General features: G+C 41.6%; 1 protein-coding gene across 13 annotated transcripts in view; it reads left to right on the top strand.

The window, feature by feature from the left end:
* Positions 1 to 21,484, top strand: part of PIK3AP1 (phosphoinositide-3-kinase adaptor protein 1) — a 143,432-nt gene that overhangs the window by 68,451 nt on the left and 53,497 nt on the right. For all 13 annotated transcript variants that reach the window (XM_087933867.1, XM_026711031.2, XM_087933862.1 and 10 more), the window contains 2 exons: positions 4,542 to 4,731; positions 18,325 to 18,405. In XM_087933867.1, coding sequence (XP_087789993.1) covers positions 4,542 to 4,731; positions 18,325 to 18,405 — 271 coding nt within the window. The remainder of the gene's footprint in view (positions 1 to 4,541; positions 4,732 to 18,324; positions 18,406 to 21,484) is intronic.

Below are 21,484 nucleotides of genomic sequence, written 5' to 3'. Positions count from 1 at the left end.
GGCCAGCATGAGGGGAGGAGGAGAAACAGGGAGAAGAACGAGGAAAAACGGCCTCCTCTTTCCCTCACACCAGGCATTCCATTTTCCGTTTCATTACAGCGCCGTGCTGTGGAGCTTGCTCTACCGCCCAGATGTCCCCACTTCCCCCAAGCATTTCTTTACCTATCTGATTTCCAGCTCTGTCAGGTGTCTCCATTGCATTTTTCACCATGTGCAGGGAAACAAGTTTGTGGGACTAAAAAAAAAAAGTTCAATCAATCAAGTCCAACTTTGCAAGATCTTTTTTTTGTGTGAGAAGTTGGACTTGATTGATTTAACTTTTTTTAAAAAGTCCCATAAACTTTTGTTTCCCTGCATACGATGGCGGGAAACACAGTGGAGAAACGCGACAGAGATGGAAATCAGGTAGGCAAAGAAATGCTTGGGGGAAGCAAGGACATCTGGGCACCAGGCACTGAAATAGGCCCATCTCTCTCCAGCAGCTTCCCAGACCCACCGGAGGGAAAGCTGGCATCTACTGGCATTTACATGCAGCAGCATTCCAGCTCTGGCCAGGAATGGGCAGCCAGCATGGGAAATGCAGGCAAGACACCTGCTCACTTCAGCACCCTCCCTGACCCTCCGGTGCTGCACTGGCGCCTTGTCCCTGGGCTGCTGCCTTATGCGCAGGGCCCCACCACTGTGCACCTGAGACAGTTCTCCATCTTTGAGGTGTTTTTTTCTAAAGTTTTTTTATTTTTTTTTACAAACATATCAGTGTGTGAATGTGGTACCTGAGTGTCATACATTTCAATACAAATAAATTGATATTAATCATATTTGTTCCATCTAACAAGCTTATAGAATTCAAATAATAATGTACATATTTGTATTAATTTATAATTTATAATCTTTCATTGTTCAATTATCCATTATTTCCATGTTATTTTTATACCAGCCACCCTTTCTTAAGTATCATATCTTTTACTGTTAATATATTTCAACATATTATCTTCATGACAATCACCCTATTCTGCTTATGCTAATCATCATATTATTTAAATATACTTAATCGTACCATCTTTTATAGAATATTATCCATATTTATTTCATTTTTCAAACTAATAGACTTCTAATAATAATATCATTGGTTATGTCAAATTAAAATCTTTCACTGTATACTTATTCTATTTATAATACCTCATTATTTAAATATTCTATCTTACAATGTATTTTATAGCAATCACCTTCTGCATATCATGCATTTTAATACAAATAAAATATTGATCATATTTATTACCTTTAACTAATATACACACACATTACGTTCATTAAATATAATTTCCTCCCTTATTACTACTTTCCCTTGTTATATAAAAATGTGTATTTTATTAACCCCCTTTCTCTAAATTCCCTCTATTCTTTTTTATTATATTTAATTTATTTACTTTATTTAATTAAATTCCCTTTTCTAATCATCATCTCTTATCCACCTTAAAGCTTTAATTATTCATTTTTTAGCTTGCCTCTTGGGTCTTTGTTTCTATCTGTGCCTACATCTTGGCTACTCATTTTAAGTTTTTCTCCCTTCTCTTCCCTTTTCCATGATCTAGTTTTCAAAATATCTGCTCTTGCCCCTGACTCTCCATAAAAATCTTCCCAAATTTATTTTATATTTTCCTTAACAGATAACAGATAATCAGAGTTGGAAGGGACCTTGTAGGTCATCTAGTCCAACCCCCCACCCAAGCGGGAGACCCTACACCATTTCTGACAAATGGCAGTCCAATGTCTTCTTGAAAGTCTCAAGTGATGGAGCTCCCACAACTTCCGAGGGCAAGGTGTCCCATTGGTTGATTGATCTCACTGTCAGAAAGTTTCTCCTTATTTCCAGGTTAAATCTCTCCTTGTACAGTTTCCATCCATTATTCCTTGTCTGGCCTACAGGCGCTTTAGAAAATAGCTTGACCCCTTCCTCCTCTCTGTGGCAGCCCCTCAAATATTGGAAGACTGCTATCATGTCTCCCCTGGTCCTTCTCTTTACTAGACTAGCCAAGCCCAGTTCCTGTAACCGTTCTTCATATGTTTTAGTCTCCAGTCCCCTAATCATCCCGATTGCTCTTCTCTGTACTCTTTCTAGAGTCTCAACATCTTTTTTGTAATGTGGTGAACAAAACTGGATGCAGTACTCTAGGTGTGGTCTTACCAAGGCTTTATAATAGTACTTCCCTTGATCTTGATTGTATCCCTCTGTTAATACAACTTAGGATTGCATTAGCTTTTTTGGCTGCTGCTGCACACTGCTGGCTCATATTTAGCTGGTTGTCCACTAAGACTCCAAGATCCCTGTCATAGTTACTGCTATTAAGCCTGGTTTCACCCAGTCTATATGTGTACTTTTGTTTTTTCTTGCCTAAGTGTAGGACATTACTTTTCTCTACATTGAATTTATTTTGTTAGATATGGCCCAGCGTTCTAGTCTGTCAAGATCCCTCTGGATCTTGAGCCTATCTTCTTGGGTGTTAGCTATTCCTGCCAGCTTAGTATCATTGTGCAAATTTGGTAAGTTCCCCTTCTATTCCCTCATCTAAGTCATTAATGAAGATATTAAAGAGTACTGGGCCTAAGATGGAACCTTGTGGCACCCCACTGCTTACTTCCCTCCATGTAGACTTAGACCCATTAAGGACTACTCATTGAGTACAGTTTGTCAGCCAGTTGCGAGTCCATCTAGTGGTGGTGCTATCTATTCCACTTTTTTCTAGCTTTTTTTCTAGCTAAGAAGTAGGTTGTGGTCTGCTTTGTCGAATGCCTTGCTGAAATCTAAATATATTATGTCCACAGTATTTTGCTGGTCTACTAATTTAGTTACTGTGTTGAAGAATGAAATAAGATTGGTTTGGCATGATCTGTTCTTAACAAAACCATGCTCACTGCTAGTTATTACTTTACTTGTTTCTAGATGTTGGTAGATCTGGGTTTTTTATTATCTTTTCCAGTATCTTCCCAGGTATTGATGCTAGGCTGATTGGTCTGTAGTTTCCTGGGTTTGTTTTTTTCCCTTTTTTGAAGATGGGAACCACATCAGCTCTTTTCGAGTCTTCTGGTAGTTCTCTGGTGCTCCAGGATTTTTGAAAGATATGGTGCAGTGGTTCTGAGATGACCTTGCCAGCTCCGCTAGGCTTATATCATCCGTCCCTATTGTTTTTATTATCTCTTTTTTTTCCTCTTGTCCCATTTGTTTTGTCTGTTCCATTTTTTCATCTCCTCTTTCAGCTGACTCTTCCTTTTCTTGGGCGCCTTGAACACTCACTGACTTTTGCATTGTATTTTCCAGCTTTTCACCTATGTTCTCCAGTCTTCCCATAATTTTCTGGCAATGTCTTGTCAGTGTCCCCCTTGTACTTTGAATTGCCGACGTCACCTCTTCCCAAATTCCAGTCCATTCTTCTTGATGAAGCATTTTGTTGAGTTTTATTAAATCCCTCTTTTATCCAATAGTCCAAAAATCATATATTCAAATCTACAAAAACTTCTCTAACAGTCCAATGTTCTTGTTTCTTTATCCCTAGTTTAGTCTGCCTGTACCTCTGAAATGCACCTTAAATCTTTCAATTTTATGCTTAATCCTCAGAGGTCTTTTCAGCAATATTTTCTTCTGTGTTTAATTCTCCAATGAACAGTTTTGGGAATATGCTATTCTTCCTTTCATCAACAGGTGGTGCTGTTTATTTAAATTTCAATATCAAGCCATTTCCTCCATTTTTCCACGATATAAAGGTGGTGTTAATTTTTGGGTAAACACTTCCAGAGTTTCAAAATGCCTGTCTAGTTAAATGCCTGTTCAGTTTAGATGTTCAATTTTCTATATTTTTAGCAATTTTTTCTGTCTTTTTCCATCTAGTTCCTCCTTCATTTTTAATATTTTTTCAATGTGCCAGGTCACTGCTAGGTTAAAGATATTGGGGATCCTTTTCCAGATTCTCTTTGGGGTTTAAAGATTTGAATAAAAAAAGATTCTTCTCACCCAGTTCCATCTGTTCACCAACTTCACTCCAGCACTTTTCTTAGATGTTCCATGGCTGTCCCAACTTCATGGCAGCCATCTTGGCCGTGTCTCTTCTCTTTGTCATGGCGTAGAGGGAAAAAGCTCCGAGACTCAACACAAGATTGCGATCTCTCCCGTAGCCTCACAGAGCATCCCTCCTTAGCTTCGCCTCCCCTCCAGGGCGGCTTAGGCAGCTATCAGAGCCCACAAACAGGGAGAATCCAGAGCAGGAATGGAGAGGTCCTTTTCACTGCATCTGGTATCATAGTAGTGTTTAAGAAGGGCCTGGTAGTCATCTCTCATGGAAAGTTTAACTGATTCCTACACTTTGCAGCTGGCTAGATGATCTTTGTGTCTCTTCCTACTCTGTAATTCTATGATTCTGTTGTTTTATACATGATACACTTGCTACTTTTAAATTAGATTCAGTAGGACTATGTTTTGAACAGATTGCATTAATCAAGCAATCATTACTGTCCTAGAGAGAGACTATTTGCTTTTCTTTTTCTTGCAGGAGACAGCAGATATGCTGAAAACTCACATAAAAGAGGAGTTAATGCAGGGGGAGGAAGATGGCTCTATTTATGAGTCCATGGCTCATGTATCTGCTGACCTACTGATGAAATGTTCGCTGAACCCCAGTTGTGATGAAGAACTCTATGAATCCATGGGTGGTTTGATCCCCAGCTCTACAGAGGACTTATGTACATATACAATGCTCCTTATTTATCTCATAATATGATAGCTACTCACTAATGTTAAGCCAAAATTTCTTGTCACTTTAAACGTAGCTATTTTGCACATGGGATGCAAAGTTAAAACATATTTAATTTTGCATGGGAATGTAAGTAGCAAAAAGGCAGAAAGGGAGCATACAATGAAAGCAGCAATGTTCATGTAGTGGATGTTCTGTTTACAGTTTATGGTTTGGCAGACTGTATTCTTTACAGTATTGCACTTCAAATTTGGATATGGAGGAACATAGAATACAGATAGTCCTCAACTTAGGACCACTACAGAGTCCAAAATTTCTGTTGCTGAATGAGACATTTGTTAAGTGAATTTTGCCCCATTGTACAACCTTTCTTGCCACTGTTGTTAAGCAAACTCTGAAGTTGATAAGTTAGTAACACAATTGTTAAGTGAATCTGACTTCCCTGTTGCCTTTGCTTGTCACAAGGTCACAAAAGATGATCACATGACCCTGGGACAATGCAACCATCATAAATATGTGCCAGTTGCCAAATGTCAACTGTCCCAATCAGTCATCTAGCAAAGGCCATTTGTTTTGCCAAGACTACACTTGACTAAAGCTTAAATAGTTAGAGAACTAGGGTTTGACACCTCTAGCATAGAGTATACCATAGATGCAATTACAAACTTATAACACTGACATCTACTGGGTGAAGAATATATATCTCTACTGAATACTGCTGTAGTTGTACAAAATACATGAACACTGTATTCCAGCACCCCCATTCGACAAGTACTCCTCATGTTATTCCATGAAGTACTGCTGAAAATGTCCATTACTGCAGTTTGTTAAAAGATGTTATCTCTTCATCAGCAGCACTGATCCACTTTAGTTTCTCATGGGTTGGAAGTCTTTGCAACTTAACCCATGAATCTGACACTGGTTTTAATGATACACCAGCAACATAGGACAGAGGTTTGGCTGGGATGCCTTTGTTGCTTCTGGTGGATTTCCTGATTGACGCCTCTTGTGGCACGTTTTCTTGTACAGTATTTGGATAGTCTGTGTTAATTTATATTTTTATGTCACTTTGTTGCTTATCTTCATGTGACACTGATGTGAAATTTCCCTCAGTTTTGAATATTTTTGTTAGTTCATGAAATTTTGAACCCACTGAAGTTTCATCAACAATTACACCTCTGGTGATGGTTATCTTGTTTGTGTCTTGGTGTAGAATTCTGTATCCCACAAGCACACTGTCCTTTGCACGTATCCCATTTTGTACATTTCCCTTTTGGGATATGCACATAGGCTTTGCATCCAATTTTTTTTTAGATGGATCAAATCTGAGGCCTTTCTATTCTCAATCGAGCTGCTTCGAGCATCCAGAGAGTGGGAGGTGCTCTAGTCTTCACCAATTGCAGGCTGAGCTATAATTGAGGAACACTCCTCCCACCACGTGGCTTCTCCATGCGTTCCCCAGTTTTTAGCTCAGCCTCGCAAGAGACAGGCAGCTATAGATCATTCTCCTTGGTCGTTTCAGGATTTCTGTTTCACTTTCAGGTTTGATCGTTTCGTTTTGGCTTCTTTCCTTGGTCCCTGCGCTTTTGAGTTTTAGTTGTGTGTAAAGAGCGAAGTTTTGCCCCTCAGGGGGGAGATAGAGGGGTTTTAGAGCCTTTGCTCCCCCCACCCCCCCTTCCCTCTTTCCTGCCGTTTCAAGCCATTCCTGCTTTTAAGCAGTGGCTTGCGATCACGCTCTCCTAGTGCGCGTTGTGTCTTCCCCCCACGAATGCCTTTTCCTAGCCCTTGTTTGTTCAGCTCAATCCTTTTAGCTGACTGCCTTTTTCTTAGGGCTATTCTGTCTCTGAACCCTGCGTCCAGCCACTTTTAGGTGCGCCTCGTGGTGGGCGCCATTTTGCCCAGGCTCAAATTGCTGCGACGTTGATAGAGCCCCATAGCAGGCCCTACAGGCCTGTGGGAGCTTTTATTTCAGAAGGGGTGTTGTGGCTTTGTGCCCTGTTGCCCCATTTTAATTGTTGGCATTCCGCAGCCTGCTCAGAGGCGAAGACAGGCACCTACTTCCCAGGTTGTTGGGAGGCAGCCTCAGAGGCCTTTACAATTTCTTTCCTGGTATATTTTTTCGTGTTTAAAGTTTGGCCTCAGCGTTCATTTGGTTAAATTGGTTGTTTAGAGATAGTTTTTTCATCTTAATTTTTCTCTATTTAAAAAACAAAACAAAAAACCATTTATATTTTAGTAATAATTTAGTTCCTTTTTTTGATAATTTGGTGCAGTTTTTTTATTGTAAACCGTTAGAGGTGTTTTTTTCCTTTTTCCAAAATAAATAAATAAATAGTGATATATATATATATATATCACTATCTAAAAAAATTTCCAAAAGGGGGACGTGGCTCAACTATAGCATACCCGGCTCCCATTGTGGACTGCATTTCTAGGCGTGCCAACCGCCTTCATATTCAATATACCTTGTTTCTACCTTTTGGTTATAATGGCAGAGGAAAATCCCAGAGGGCCTTCCCTAAAGGCTAAGTCTAAAACTCACCATCTGCGCAAAAGGGCCAAGGAACCTACCACAGCCTCTGAAAGGGACGCCCTGAGGCGCCACAGAGCTCTGGAAAAGGAGTTTGATAGGCGCTCCAGGGACTCTCATTCTGTAATTCCAGCTTCTATTCCCTCTACCTCTAACCAACCTCCCCCTTTGCCAGAACAACCTTCTCTCTACAGGCACAACACACCTGTCCAGAGCCCCCGGGCCACTCGAACTCCAGAGGTGACCTTCACCCCACCGCTGCTTGCCTATGCCCAGAAGACCCTTCAACTAGCGTCATCCCTGACAGCGTTAAGGAATGGATGCAGCTTGCCATCCGCCAGGGGATCGCGGAAGGTATGCAACAGTTGTCCAAGACAGCCTCTCAAGCAATGGCACCCGAGATTGATTCTGCCTCCGGAGAACCTCTACCCAGACCGGTGACTCTCCACAGACAGGTACCTTCCCAAGGGGACCCTCCTTTCCCAGAAGGGGAGGAAGAGGAGGACGAGGAAGAGGAAATGGCCTTTGCACCCTACGGGGCAGAGGAAGGGTCAGAGAGGGGGTCCCTCCATTATTCTGAGCCCTTTTCCGAAGTGGAACAGCTGGAAGGGGACATGTCGGAGGATGAGGGCATCTCCCCCGACCAGCCCTCCCTTGTAGGCCTGTTCAAGCCTCATTTATTTAAGTCCTTGCTGTTCAAAGCAAAGAATATCTCAGGCCTAACTCCCCAGCCATCTTCTGATTCCTCGCCAGCAGCCTCTGGGGCTCCAGAGGATGCCATTTTCAGGCAGCCAGCGGTGGAGGCCGAAGTTGTGTCAGTCCCTCCAATCTTCTCCGATCTAGTGGCGAAACAGTTAGCCTCTTCCAGTCTCCCCTCCACCCCGTCAGGGCAGGACAAGAGATTTTTTAATCTCGACATAGACTTCTCCACCATGCTAGACACCCCCGAGGTGGATGACCCTATTATCAGACTGGCATCCTCGTCTAACCCCACAGACTCTCTGAAAGCCTTAAGGCCGGAGGACAAGAAAGCAGAGATGGCGCTGCGACGGGCGCACCAGTTTGATGCTTGGGCCATTCGGTTTGCCACCGCCTCATCCTTTTTTACTAGGTCGTCTATTAGGTGGCTTCGACAGCTGAAGCAGCATGTTCCTCCATCTAATACTAGGGCCCATCAAGATATTGCAAAACTAACAGCAGCAGCTGAGTTTGCGGCCGATGCAAATTTTCACTCTGTGAAGTTCTCCTCTCGGGCCATATCCTCTCATGTTACGGCCCGATGGCTGCTTTGGCTTAGGCATTGGCAGGCCGACATTAAAAACAAGTCGAAACTGGCCTCAGCTCCCATCTCCGGAAATAAATTATTTGGTCTGGCCCTGGAACCATTGTTGATGGAGAGCCGGAACAAAAAGAAATTTCTTTCGGCTCTTTTTCGTAGGCAAGAGTCCAGATCCTTTCAGCCCTTTCGAAGGGGCTCCTTCCACACCCCCTTTCAAACTCCCTTCTCCCCCCGTTATCAGAGATCTCCAACCTTTCGCCCGGCCTATCGAGATCAGGGCGATTCGGGAGACAGATCCAGAGGGGGGGTAGTTACAGAAGACCCTTCTGGGGTTCGGCAGGTAAGACTCCTCACCGTCCAAGATAGGTTTTCAGCCCCCTTGCCCATTGGCGGTCGCCTTAAATTCTTCGCGAGCCAGCGGGAAGCATCTACATCTGATGCTTGGGTTAAAGACACGGTCCAATTTGGTTTTTCCCTTCAGTTCCAAGTCCTTCCACCCGAACACTTCATGGTTTCTGCCATTTCCAGGGATCATACCAAGCGCGCTCTCCTAGAGACCGCCATTAAACATCTGTTGGATATTAAGGCCATACAGCCCGTGCCACCTTCTCAACGAGGAGAGGGATTCCATTCCCTCCTCTTTCTAGTCCCTCAGTACTCTGGGGTTGGAGGCCCATTTTGGATTTAAAAAGGCTCAATCGTTATATTGTTCATCATAAATTCAAAATGCATACCCTTCAGTCCATCCTACAGGGCACCAGGGAAGGAGACTGGCTCACTTCCATTGACCTCTCTGAGGCATATCTTCATATACCCATTCACCCTTCCTTTTCTAGATATCTGAGATTTTATTACAATGGCTGTCATTATCAATATGTAGCCCTTCCCTTTGGGTTAGCCTCGGCTCCCAGGACCTTCACCAAGGTTTTGGCAGCCTTAGCAGCTCACTGCAGACAACTCCCTGTCCGTATTTACTGCTATCTTGACGACATTCTCATTCTTTCTCCAACCCAAAGCCAAGCTGAGAGGGACACCAGAACCACTCTTTCAGTACTTCGGGATCATGGTTTCCTTGTAAATTGGGAAAAGAGCCAGCTTACCCCTTCCACTCGAATAGTTCATTTAGGGGCGGTGATTGATTCAGTTGAGAGAAAGGTTTTCCTCTCCCCGGAAAGGTTTGCTAGCATTCAAAAATTGATTAAGGCCATCAGGCGGGCAAAGAAAGCTTCATTGCTGGACCTATCTAAATTGCTTGGGAAAATGATCTCATGTATATCCATTGTTCCCTGGGCCCGATTTCATTCCAGGTCCCTTCAGTGGTTCCTGCTACCTTATCAACGCTCAAGAAGGAGCAATTCAAGATTCGTAGTAAGGATCCCTCCAAAGGTTCTCACCTCGCTACTCTGGTGGACCAGACCCACTACCAACAAAGGGCATCCATTCAAAGAACCCCAGAGAGTCACCCTCACAACAGACGCCAGCCTAACAGGTTGGGGGGCCCACCTTCGTTCGCTGTCAGCTCAAGGAACCTGGTCAGTAAACGAGCGCTCTTGCAGCATAAATTGGTTAGAGCTCCACGTAGTATATCTGGCATTACGCACCTTTCTTCCTCAAGTTTGAGGGCATCACGTCTTGGTCTTGATGGACAACACTACCACCAAGGCCCACATCAACTGGCGGGGGGCACTCACTCCATCAGGCTCATGAAAGAGGCCGAACGGATCTGTCGATGGGCGGAGACCAATCTGCTATCCATAAAGGCGGAGCACATCTCGGGGGCCTCCAATGTTCAAGCAGACTGGTTGAGCAGAACCGTCACCGACCAGTCCGAATGGCGCCTGCATCCCTCCCTTTTCCAGGAGGCCTCAGGGAAGTTCGGGTTACCGCTAGTGGACCTGTTTGCGTCCCCATCCAATGCCCAGACACCAAGGTTTTTCTTCCGGTACCCCACCCAGGGGGCTGAGTACCACGATGCCCTGCGTTGTCCTTGGCCCATGGGGCTCCTATACGCTTCCCCCCCCACCGCTGCTGCCCAAGGTGATCCAAAAGGTAATCCTCGAGAAAGCGGAACTTCTGGTGGCCCCATATTGGCCCAGGAGACCCTGGTTTGCGGACCTTCACAACCTGTCAGTGGCTCCTCCTTGGAGGATTCCACCGGACAAGATTTCGCTGTCCCAGGGACCTCTTCGGCATCCGAATCCACAATGGCTTCAGCTGACCGTTTGGAGGTTGAGCGGGACCGTTTAAGGAAGGAAGGCATGTCCGATCTGGTCATCAACACTATTCTGGCAGCCAGGCGGCCTTCAACCACTCACATATACAATGCCACCTGGAACATATTTTGTAAGTGGTGCCACAAGTTATACATTAATCCAATCTCTCCATCAATCGCACAAATTCTGGCCTTTTTACAAGAAGGATTGGGCAAAGGTCTTTTCCCCCAACACTTTAAGAAGGCAGGTGGCGGCCCTATCTATGGTTATCTCTGGCAACCTGTCTGGCCCGCTTTCCCACCATCCTCGCATTAGAGCTTTTCTTAGAGGTGCCACTAATTTGCACCCTCCAGTAGTTCACAGATACCCGACCTGGGACCTCAACAAGGTTCTCTCGGCGCTAACTAAGCCCCCCTTTGAACCTCTAAGAGAGACGTCACTCCAACTCCTCACGCTCAAGGTGGTTTTTCTTGTGGCAATTACATCGGCTCGTCGGATAGCAGCTCTATCCGTTAGAAAGGAGTTATGCGTTTTCCACGCTGATCGGGTGGTCCTGCGGCCAGATCCCTCCTTCATGCCCAAGATAAACTCAGCCTTTCACAGATCACAGGAGTTTGTCCTTCCTAACTTTTGTCCAAGACCTTCTCAAGAGAGAGAAAGGCAGTGGCATACTCTCGATGTTAGACGGGCGCTCCGTATCTATATCAGTCGCAGTCAGCCTAACAGGAGGTCGGAGGCTTTGTTTTTATCTTTTCAACCAAAGACGCTGGGCTGCAGTTTACCCGTCTACTGTTGGCCGTTGGATTAGAGCTACAATATCCAAGGCCTATTTGTCACAGTCGCTTCCTGTTCCCAGTGGAGTAACCGCTCACTCTACAAGGAGTGCTGCTACTTCTGCAGCCTGGGCTACTCAGGCTCCTATTCATGATATTTGCAGAGCGGCTACCTGGTCGTCTCCATCTCCATTTATTCGCCATTATAAAATCGATGTTTTTGCCTCGGCAGAAGCCTCCTTTGGCAGACGAGACCTTCAGCAAGTGGTGAGAGATCCAGAACATGCTCCGAGCCAGACGGAGTCCCCCCCGTAGGACAGGCCATGCTTTGGTATGTCCCACTCTCTGGATGCTCGAAGCAGCTCGATTGAGAATGGGCGTTGGTACTTACCTGACACGCCATTTCTAGTCGAGCTGTGTAGAGCATCCAGCCCCACCCTCTTTGGTCCATCTGGTGGGGAATCCTGTTTCGGCCAATGATTCATATTGTTTTTTTTGTAGTTAAGTGTTGTTTATAGTTAAGATGAGGGGATAGTTGTTTGTCTTCTCGTCTTCGTAAAAACTGGGGAATGCATGGAGAAGCCACGTGGTGGGAGGAGCGTTCCTCAATTATAGCTCAGCCTGCAATTGGTGAAGACTAGAGCACCTCCCACTCTCTGGATGCTCTACGCAGCTCAACTAGAAATGGCGTGTCAGGTAAGTACCAATGCCCATTCACACAGTTCATATGGAGTTTTTACAGTTGATTTTCCTGGTAGTCAATTTTGAAGATAGCATTTGGACATAATTGCCTCCCCCCTCCAGTATGTGGTTGGCATATCTGTAACAAACAGCATGGTTCTTCCACTCTCACATAGAATACAAGTCATTGTTTCTGCAATCCCATTTTGTTCTGAGTTGTATGGTAGAGTAGTTTGAGATATTATGCCATGCTTTCTTTTTTCCAAAAAGTTTTTTATTTTTAATCTTTTACATCTCTTTTTAGTGAACAGTGTGATTCCAGGTTTTTACGTTTCCATACAAACATGACCATAATTACATATCTATCTCACACATTCTGTTTCTTATCATATCATTGCATTTTCCATTTTCTATAAATTTTCAAAAATATACTTTTTACTTTTATTTTATCCAATTTTAATTCATATAACTTGTTCTATTTTTCTTTAATTATACTCTTATCTTCTTTATATAATATCTTAAAATTCTTTATTTCTTATTCTATATTCACTATATTCTTATACTTTTATCTGTCATATTTGCCATTTGATCACATATTCTTATTTCATTATTCAATAAATTCCATCTTAATATTAATAATTCCAAAGATTTCCCCCCTTAATTACCCATTTGAGTGTACCACCTTTTTATCCCACACATCATTCAATTTTCTCCCCTTTAACTCATATTAAAAATTACCATAATATAATAATTTTTAATTATTACCTAAATACTACATATCATATATACATTTTAGGTTAGATTCCACATGGTATTCTTTTCTTTATTCAAAGGCTTTTATTTTTTCTAATACATTAATCTTTTCAGCTAAGTTAAGGGATATTTATCTTTTTAGTGCAATTCTCATAGTTCATTTTAACTATATTTTTATTTTCATTTAATGTAATTAACATTCTCATTACAATCCCATCTTTACATATATCCCAGTTAATATAACAATAACTCTTGGAAAATAATCAAATAAGAAAATTGAAAATATATATATAAAAATAAAAACATCAGTTCCAATCATTCCATTTTTTTACAATCTATATTCTTATACCTCTTTATATATTACCTTGTAGAATCCCCCTTTTTATTCCCAGTTTAGCCATTATTTCTAGGTCTTCTAGTCATATGACTTCTTTTCATTTTTTTATTTTTTTTGCTCTCTATATCCCCTTCTTTTCTGGTCTCCCTGGTCTCCCCTTATTCCTCTTTTCCTTTATTTTTTATTTTTTTATTTTTCCCCTCCATTTCTGACTCCATTTTTTATCCCCCTCCCTCTTTTGAGCTTTCTTCTGTATTTCCCCTTTCTGCTGTTTCTTTTTCCTTCATCTGACTTTCCTAACCATTACCTCTTTAATTGTCCCCTCAGACCTCCAATTTTTAATTTCCATGTGTCGTTCCCCCCCCCCTTTCAATATTCGCTGTGTCATTTGTTTATTAAAGCTGGCCTCTTCTTTAATCAACTCCTCTTCTGGTTCTCCTTGCCCGTCTTTGTTCTCCAATGATGCCTTTCTAGCATTTGCACAGCAATACTGCACAATTCCATTTTTTCCCATATCATTTCCCTTATCCTTCTTAAATCTGATTTTATTTGCAAACAGTATTCTGCCATTTTTGTGCACCTCTTTTTTTAAATTTTTCTTTTACCTCTTTTTTCAGTGTTTAAATCCAGTTCAGTTCTCCAGTAGTTAGTTTAATCCAGCTTCAAACCATCCACTTCTGTTAAGTCTTATTTAAGTTTCCAGGGTCAAAATAGTCAAATGTTCTTAAGTTTTGTTGTTAGATTCCTTCTGTTCAGTTTTAAATTTTCCTCAAAGTCATCTAGTATTCCCAGTTCCCAGACTTCTTTCTTCTTCTTTCGTAGTATAGTAAATTTACTTTTTAGGGTTTCTGTCTTACTGTTTCAAAGATCTTCTTACTTTGTATCAAGTTCCAATCTTTATAGAACCAAACACTTAAAAAAAGTTATTGAAAGTTTTCCTTTACCATTAGATGGTGCTCTCTGTTATGTCCAAGTTCCACCTTTTCTTTCCACTTTCCTTTCCTTTTTAGAGCTTTTAAATTAAAAAAAAAACAGTAAATCCAATTAGTATATTTTTTCCTTTTGGCACATCCAAGTTCAGCTTTTAAGTATGCCTATTTAGTGCCAATTGTATAATTTAGTATCATCCAATTTACACAGATGTTTCCCTCTTTCGATTTACTTCTTTTACTGTTCAAAGCACTTTCACTTATTTCCTATTTTTTCCCACTCCCTCTGGTCGCCACTGTTCCAATCTTCTTTTTTTTAAGTCTCTTTAAATTTTTAAATCCGGGATAGCTTATACTCAGATATTGTGCTTAATTTGTCTGGTCTCCACTCTGTCTGCTTCTTCACCACTCCTGCACGATCTTTGTCCCGGGTAGCTCTCCTTCGGGGGGGGTCATATTTAACCACCATTGCAGCCTGTCTTTGGGGGGAATTTACTTAGCCGAGGAAGGGAGATGTGGTTTCCCTCAGCCTGACAGGCGGTCTCCCCCTTCTTCCCCACCCCTCCAAGGCAGTTCTAGCTCTGTTCGGAGCCCTCTAACAGGTACAACACGGATCAAAGCCACACATAGTCGCAGTCTTCAGTCCGTCCTAGAAGGAAACGCAACTGGAAGTCCTATGCCATGCTTTCTGAGAATCATTTGTGTGTTTTTATCTGTATATTCAGTTCTATTTTTGTGCACAAGACACTTGGCATTTTGCCAGATTTGTTACTTGAGCTAAATACTGTTCAAGTTTCTCTGATACTGCACTTTTGTTGTGTAACAGATATAGTGTGGTATACCTTGAGTAATCATGTATAATTGTGAAAAAATACCTCTTCTTTTCTGGAATCAATTTTTCCGTTGGACTGCAAAGATCTGAATACATTAAGTCCACAAGTTTTTTAGTTCTACTGTTACTATGTTTCGAAAAGTTTTTTTGTTGTTTTTCCATTTATACAGCTGGTGCATTTCATTGTTTGATCACATAGACTAACTTTTATCCCATTTGCATATCATTCCACAGGATTTCTGTGTCGACATCTGTGCCATGTGTGAAAGCAGTTTGAATGTTTTTCCTCCTTGGCAGTATTAAGCATCTCATTGCAGTTCAGTTGATACAGTTCATCTGTAATTGTAGCTTTTGCAACTAAGATATCCCTTTTTTGATGGCACAACTGTCCCCTTGGATGGTCATTATATCAGGGGTGGGTTTCTACTGGTTCTGTCCACCTCTGTAGAACCGGTAGCTCTGAAGAGCAGCAGACATAGAACCGGTTCTATGTCTGCTGATGTTTTTGCCCACCCACCCGCCTGGGCTCTTACCTGACCTTTATTTCCTGCGTTTTCAACTTCAGCTGCCATGTGAGGCACAGCTGCAGTTAAAAAAGCAGGAAAAAAGTACTCTTTCAAAGGCTGCTTCTCAGCACGCAGCGCTGCTCAGCTGTCCAGGCACCAGGCTGATGACGATTTACAGGTGCATGCGCAGCATGCAGGGAAGCATATCGTAAATCACCAAACCTCGGAAATCACCGAACCGGTAATTAACCCTGTCGGATCCCACCCCTGCACTACATTGCCTTGTTTTGTGAGCTTTTTCACTGACAAAAGATTAGTTTCAAGAGCAGGAACATACAGGACATTTTTCACAGGTATTTTTCTGGTGACACTCTGAGAAATAGGACAGTAAAAAAAAACATCTCCTATTTATTCTGATTCCATCATTTGCCCATTAGCTGTGGTGATTTTTTCTGTTTTACTCTGGTCACTATGAATAAAGAGATTTCTGTTATTTGTCAGGTGATTCATAGTTCCTGAATCAATACATCATGCCTACAAAGATGACATTTCTTTAGCAGTTTCACATGTATATGTATGATTTGGTCATCTTCTAGGCTAAGAGAGATTGTGCTCTGACCTTTCTGATCTTTCTCTATTCACTCATCTGAAGGGTGTTTTGACCTAACTTCATTTATACATTTCTACGTATATACTCTTATAAGCAGCACCTTCATCTTGAATTTCCCAAACTGGTACTTCTGGTTTGTCAGATTTTCAAATGAAAGCTTTGTTGCAGCTGTGTTACTGGTCATTTCCTTTGGTTCTGCTGCAGTCATCTTGCACTTATTTGCTGTAGCCAGCTATGATTGGGCCCATAACCTGTAGAAATCCTGTATATAGCCCTACAGAACAAACAGTGCACAGTCCAAATGTGCTTTTCTGTTTAACTGTGACACTGCCATTCATCTACTGGTTAAAGAATATATATCTTTATTGAATAGTTGTAGAAAACATGTGAACACTGTATTCCAACAGTCCGACGTTTGTTCGTATGACCATGAGGATGCTGCAACAGTCATAAGTATGAAAAATGTCATTGTGAGATGAAGCTTATATCTTGCCAGAAGCCCTTCTTATAGGTAGAGATGACCATGGTACAGGAATCCATTTTTTTTCTTAATGGTGGGTAGATGAGCTGTTATCATTGATGATGTGTTGGGCCATTGTATATCCTTGAGTACCAGGTGTGTGTGGGGTTAAGTGTGTTATAATTCTGTAAGCCGGTCAGAGTTATTGATACCATTCTTTGAGCCAACTGTTCACCTCCAGAATCCTTTGTTCCTTCTTTGGTACATCATTAGCCATTGGAATTGAAATATCTCCTATGCTCCAACTCTTATTAGTTCCTATCTGGCTCCTTATAGTTTCTTGATATTCTTACCAAGATTTGTTCTGCAGTCTTGACAAGGAGATCAATATTGCTAATTAATTATTGGAACATTTTTTGTCACACTGTATTTATGCTACAGGAGCTTTTACTATATGGAGGATAGCATTCTCATCTATATATTCAAAGAACTTGCATATGTCTGAGCAATTATATTTAAAATACAGGTAGTTCTTGACCATTTGTTTAGAAATGGTTTACCATCAGTTTAAGGCAATGATGGTAGTGAATAAAGGAACCTATGACTGGTTGCTGAAGTTACAGCCATTACAGCATCCCTGCAGTCATATGTTCATAATCTGGGCACTTTGCAACTCATTCATACTTAGGACCAGTTCCTAAGCACCCACAATCACATGAACACCATTCACAAACTTCCCTGTCAGTTTTCCCAGAAAGTCAATGGGGAAACTGGCAGGGAAAGTCACAAGTCACTGGAGTTAGTCTCCCTGACCCACATACTCTTCCCAGCCCTTCTGCATAGTATCATACTAGTCACTCACATGCCCATGCACATTTATGGGCACCTTTCCCAACCTACATGGAACTTCTTGTGCATCCCTATGTACCCTCTCCAACCCATGTGGTTCTTCTCACATATCCCTGCACACTGTCCCTGCCCCCCCGCACCTCTTGCATACCCTTATGTACTTCCTCACATCCTCCTTACACCACACACTCTTCCCAACCACTGCATCCCAGTGCACCTTCCCAACCTGCCCAGCACCTCTTACACACCTCCTTACACCTTCAGTCATCATCCCCAATCCTCCCCCTCTGCGCACTTCTTCCTTCCTCACCCTGCAGCAACCCCTTATCTGCCAGCCTGGACTTCCTGCTGTCTTTCCCACTCACTTTGCTTGTGAGAATCAATAGAAAGTTGCCTAACAAGTGTGGAATTCTATTAATAACAACTTGGACTGCAGGGATTCCCATTGCTAAGCAAACTGGTGGTGCTTTATAACTTACAACTTCCCTTAGTAATGGAAAGTCCTGTCCTAATTGTCCTCATAAGTTGAGAACTCACTGTAAGCATATAACCTTTGTGTGACATTTTGATGGCCAAGCTTTTATGGAAGCATGAGGAACAAACGTCGTTAATCCAACAGTATAAAATTTATGGTCAATACCCGGACATGGATTGATTTTCAAAATGGTACTAAACTTTGAAAGGTGTTCTTCGCCTATTTTTAATACAACATTTTTAAAAATAATAATCCTTCCTCATCCTTAAAAAATAAAAATGTAGGACGCTACACATATACTTAATATGTATATTGGCAAAGTCAACTAAGTACATGCGTGGTCATTTTTTTCCAGATGTAGAAATGCTTCAGTCAGATGCTAATAATCCTCTTTCACGGACAACCAAGGACTATATGATGCGCAGATTCTTAGAAGGTGAGCAACATAGCAAACTTAACTGAAAGGCAAGATTACAATTGGAAACAATTGGTTTGCATGTTATTCTTTGGCAAGTATCTATCAGCACCCTCACAATCTATGATTGCAATATTATCTTGTTGTATTGCAATCTCAAGATGATAATGCTGATGGCAGTCTTAGTAAAAAGTTCTCTTGTAATTTTGATGTTTTCTATTATTTTCTGTGACTCTGAAAATTTATACTCAAAAGATAAAATTTTGAATATCAGACAGTGGATCTTAAATAAGAAGCAGCTTTCTGGGACTAACCATCCCTTCTTTTCAAATGTGGAGGAAATTCTGACTTAGGGAACAGCAGTTATCTCTTTTGGCCCAGCAGAAACAAAGAAGAGAAACAAAAGGAGAAGGAGGGACAAGAGAGAAGACATATTACAAAGACTCAGGGAGCACGGGGGTAAGGAAATATCTCCTCCCCTCTCTGCATTCTCTCGTAAATAAAATAAATGAACTGCTACTTTTACAGAGGAACAATTCAGACTTTTCTAACTTGGTAGCTTTCTGCTTCATTGAAACATGGCTGAACAATTCGATTAATGATAGCTGTTTGCAAATCCCAGGATTTCAGATTCAAAGAGCAGATAAGAATTGTAGAGGGACTTCCGGTTGTACTTCTAGTGCTATTAGAAGTGAGGACCGTGAGCTCCATGGCCCCGTTTTGAGCTCGCCCTGTCGGGTTCCAATTGGAGCCATAGCCATCCGGAGGGGTGGTGAAGTAAAGGGGGATTGCCTGGCAGGTCGAGGAGAGCTGCGTCTCTCCTCCCTGACCTGGAAAACCCCTTCATCTGAAGACAAGGTACAGTGGCAACCAACATGGCTGCCATGAAGCTGGGGACAGTTTGGGAACCCAAGACAGTGCAGGAACGAAGAGACAGTGAATGGTGTGTGAACTGAGTGAGAGAATACTTTTGAACTGTTAAATGTAACCCTGACAAGAAGACTCAGAAAAGAGGACTCACAATTATTCTTAGTGTGGCAGCGACCTAACACTGTAGTAGAATTTTAAGGAAGTAAAGGAAGAAAATCGTAAATCTGTTAAAAATAAAGAAAATTGCATCTTTGATTAGATAGACATCGGCTTTGAATAGGATTTTTTTCTATTCTAGTACAGAAGTCCCCAGGGCTGTATGCTCTCTCCATTGCTCTATTTACCAATGACTACATCTCAAAGGATCCCTGTTAAAGTACTGAAGTTTACAGATGATACAACACTCATTAGAGATAATGAATCTACATATAGATGGATCAACTGCACCTGTAGTGAAGCCAGAACAACCTGAAGATGAACACTCTTGAAACTGAAGAGATGATAATAGAGTTTTGAAGAAGCTCTCCTATTCTACTACTTACAATATTAAGCAACACAGTATCAACAGTAGAGACCTTCGGGTTTCTAGGTTCTATTATCTCCAAGGTGAAATTGACACCTTAGAACCACCATTAAAAAAGTACAAGAAAGAATGTGTCAATTCAGAAAGCTCCAATTGTCCAAGGATCTACTGATATAGTTCTACAGTCTGTCATTTGTGCCTTTATCTGTCTGGTTTGGCACAGCAGCCAAACAAGACAAGTACAAACTTCAACGCATAGTTAGAATTGCAGAAAAAACAATTTCAATCAACCTACCTTCCATTGAGGACCTGTAGACTGCACGAACCATAAACAGGACTGAGAAAATATCTACTGACCCCTCTCATCCTGGACATAAACTGTTTCAGCTTCTCTCCTCTGGATGCTGCTACACAGCATTGCATGTCAAAACAATTAGACACAAAGATAGTCCCATCCCCCTACATGCCATCACTTTGTTGAATACTAATTTCCACAGCACTCTCTTAAGCCTAAATATATCAATATGGCCTTGTAGTAGGCCATATTGATACCATCCTACTCCTCTTTCCTAATACATTCTCCTATTTGTACCTAGGATTTATCCTTTGTTGTTATATATTGTGATTAATAATTGTATCTATGATATATGATAGATCTGCACCAGTGGTGGGATTCAGTTTTTTTTACTATGGGCTCTGTGGACGTGGCTTGGTGGGCATGGCAGGGGAAGAATACTGTAAAATCTCCATTCCCACCCCACTTCAGGGGAAGGTTACTGCAAAATCCCATTCCCTCTCCACCCCACTAACCTGCTTTCCAACTCCATTCTCCTGTGCAGGGCAACAAAAGAAGACCCAGCCAATCCACTGGGACACAGGAGGCACAGAATAGATGGGGGTGGGGCCAGTCAGAGGTGGTATTTGCTCAAAATTTCTGCTACTGGTTCTCCAGAACTGGTCAGAACCTGCTGAATACCACCTCTTATCTGCATTGTGAGCATATGCACCGGAGACAAATACCTTGTGTGTCGAATCACATTTGGCCAATAAAGAATTCTGTTCTGTTCTACTCTACGCGACTCTACTCTAAAAGACTCTATGCGACTCTATTTCTACATGTTACTGTTTAAGTGCTTTTATTGTATCACTTATCAGTTAATCAAATTTTATTTAGTCATTGATCAGCAAAACTTTTACTGTATGATAATTTATACAAATTATATAGTGAAACTACTACTGAGATAGATATTGTTCATCAGTGCAGAATATCCAATTTAAATGGAATCCTAAACCTCTCTGTTTTTCATTTTCCAGCTTTTGTATCTTACTAATTTTATGTATTGCTTCTTCAATAATTCTCACATTCCTTTATTAGTCCATCTCCATAAATAGAACACAGGTCAGTATTTATATAACTATATTTATAGGAAAGTAAGAAGTGGGGTTAGCATAATGAAAAATAGGCCTAGCCCGTACTGGTTATAGAAACATACAGCTTGGACCTTGCTTAAGAGTACAACCATGTTCTCAACTGAATTGCCAATTTTCTACCATATATGTAGGGGCCACTTTGGAAATGGCAGAAGACTTCAACGAACAATGGTATTATCCCAAGCTAGCTCCCTAGAGGAGCTGATGCCTTGAAACTTTTCTTTATGAAGAAAATTGTAAGAAATTTGTAGTTTATTCATTTTTGTTTGTTTTATT

Source organism: Pseudonaja textilis, chromosome 4, assembly GCF_049901715.1.
Source record: "Pseudonaja textilis isolate UNSWEBS1 chromosome 4, rPseTex1.2, whole genome shotgun sequence".
Lineage (NCBI taxonomy): Eukaryota > Metazoa > Chordata > Lepidosauria > Squamata > Elapidae > Pseudonaja > Pseudonaja textilis.
Note: the sequence above shows the minus strand (reverse complement) of the source record. Positions and strands in the feature narration are given on the sequence as shown.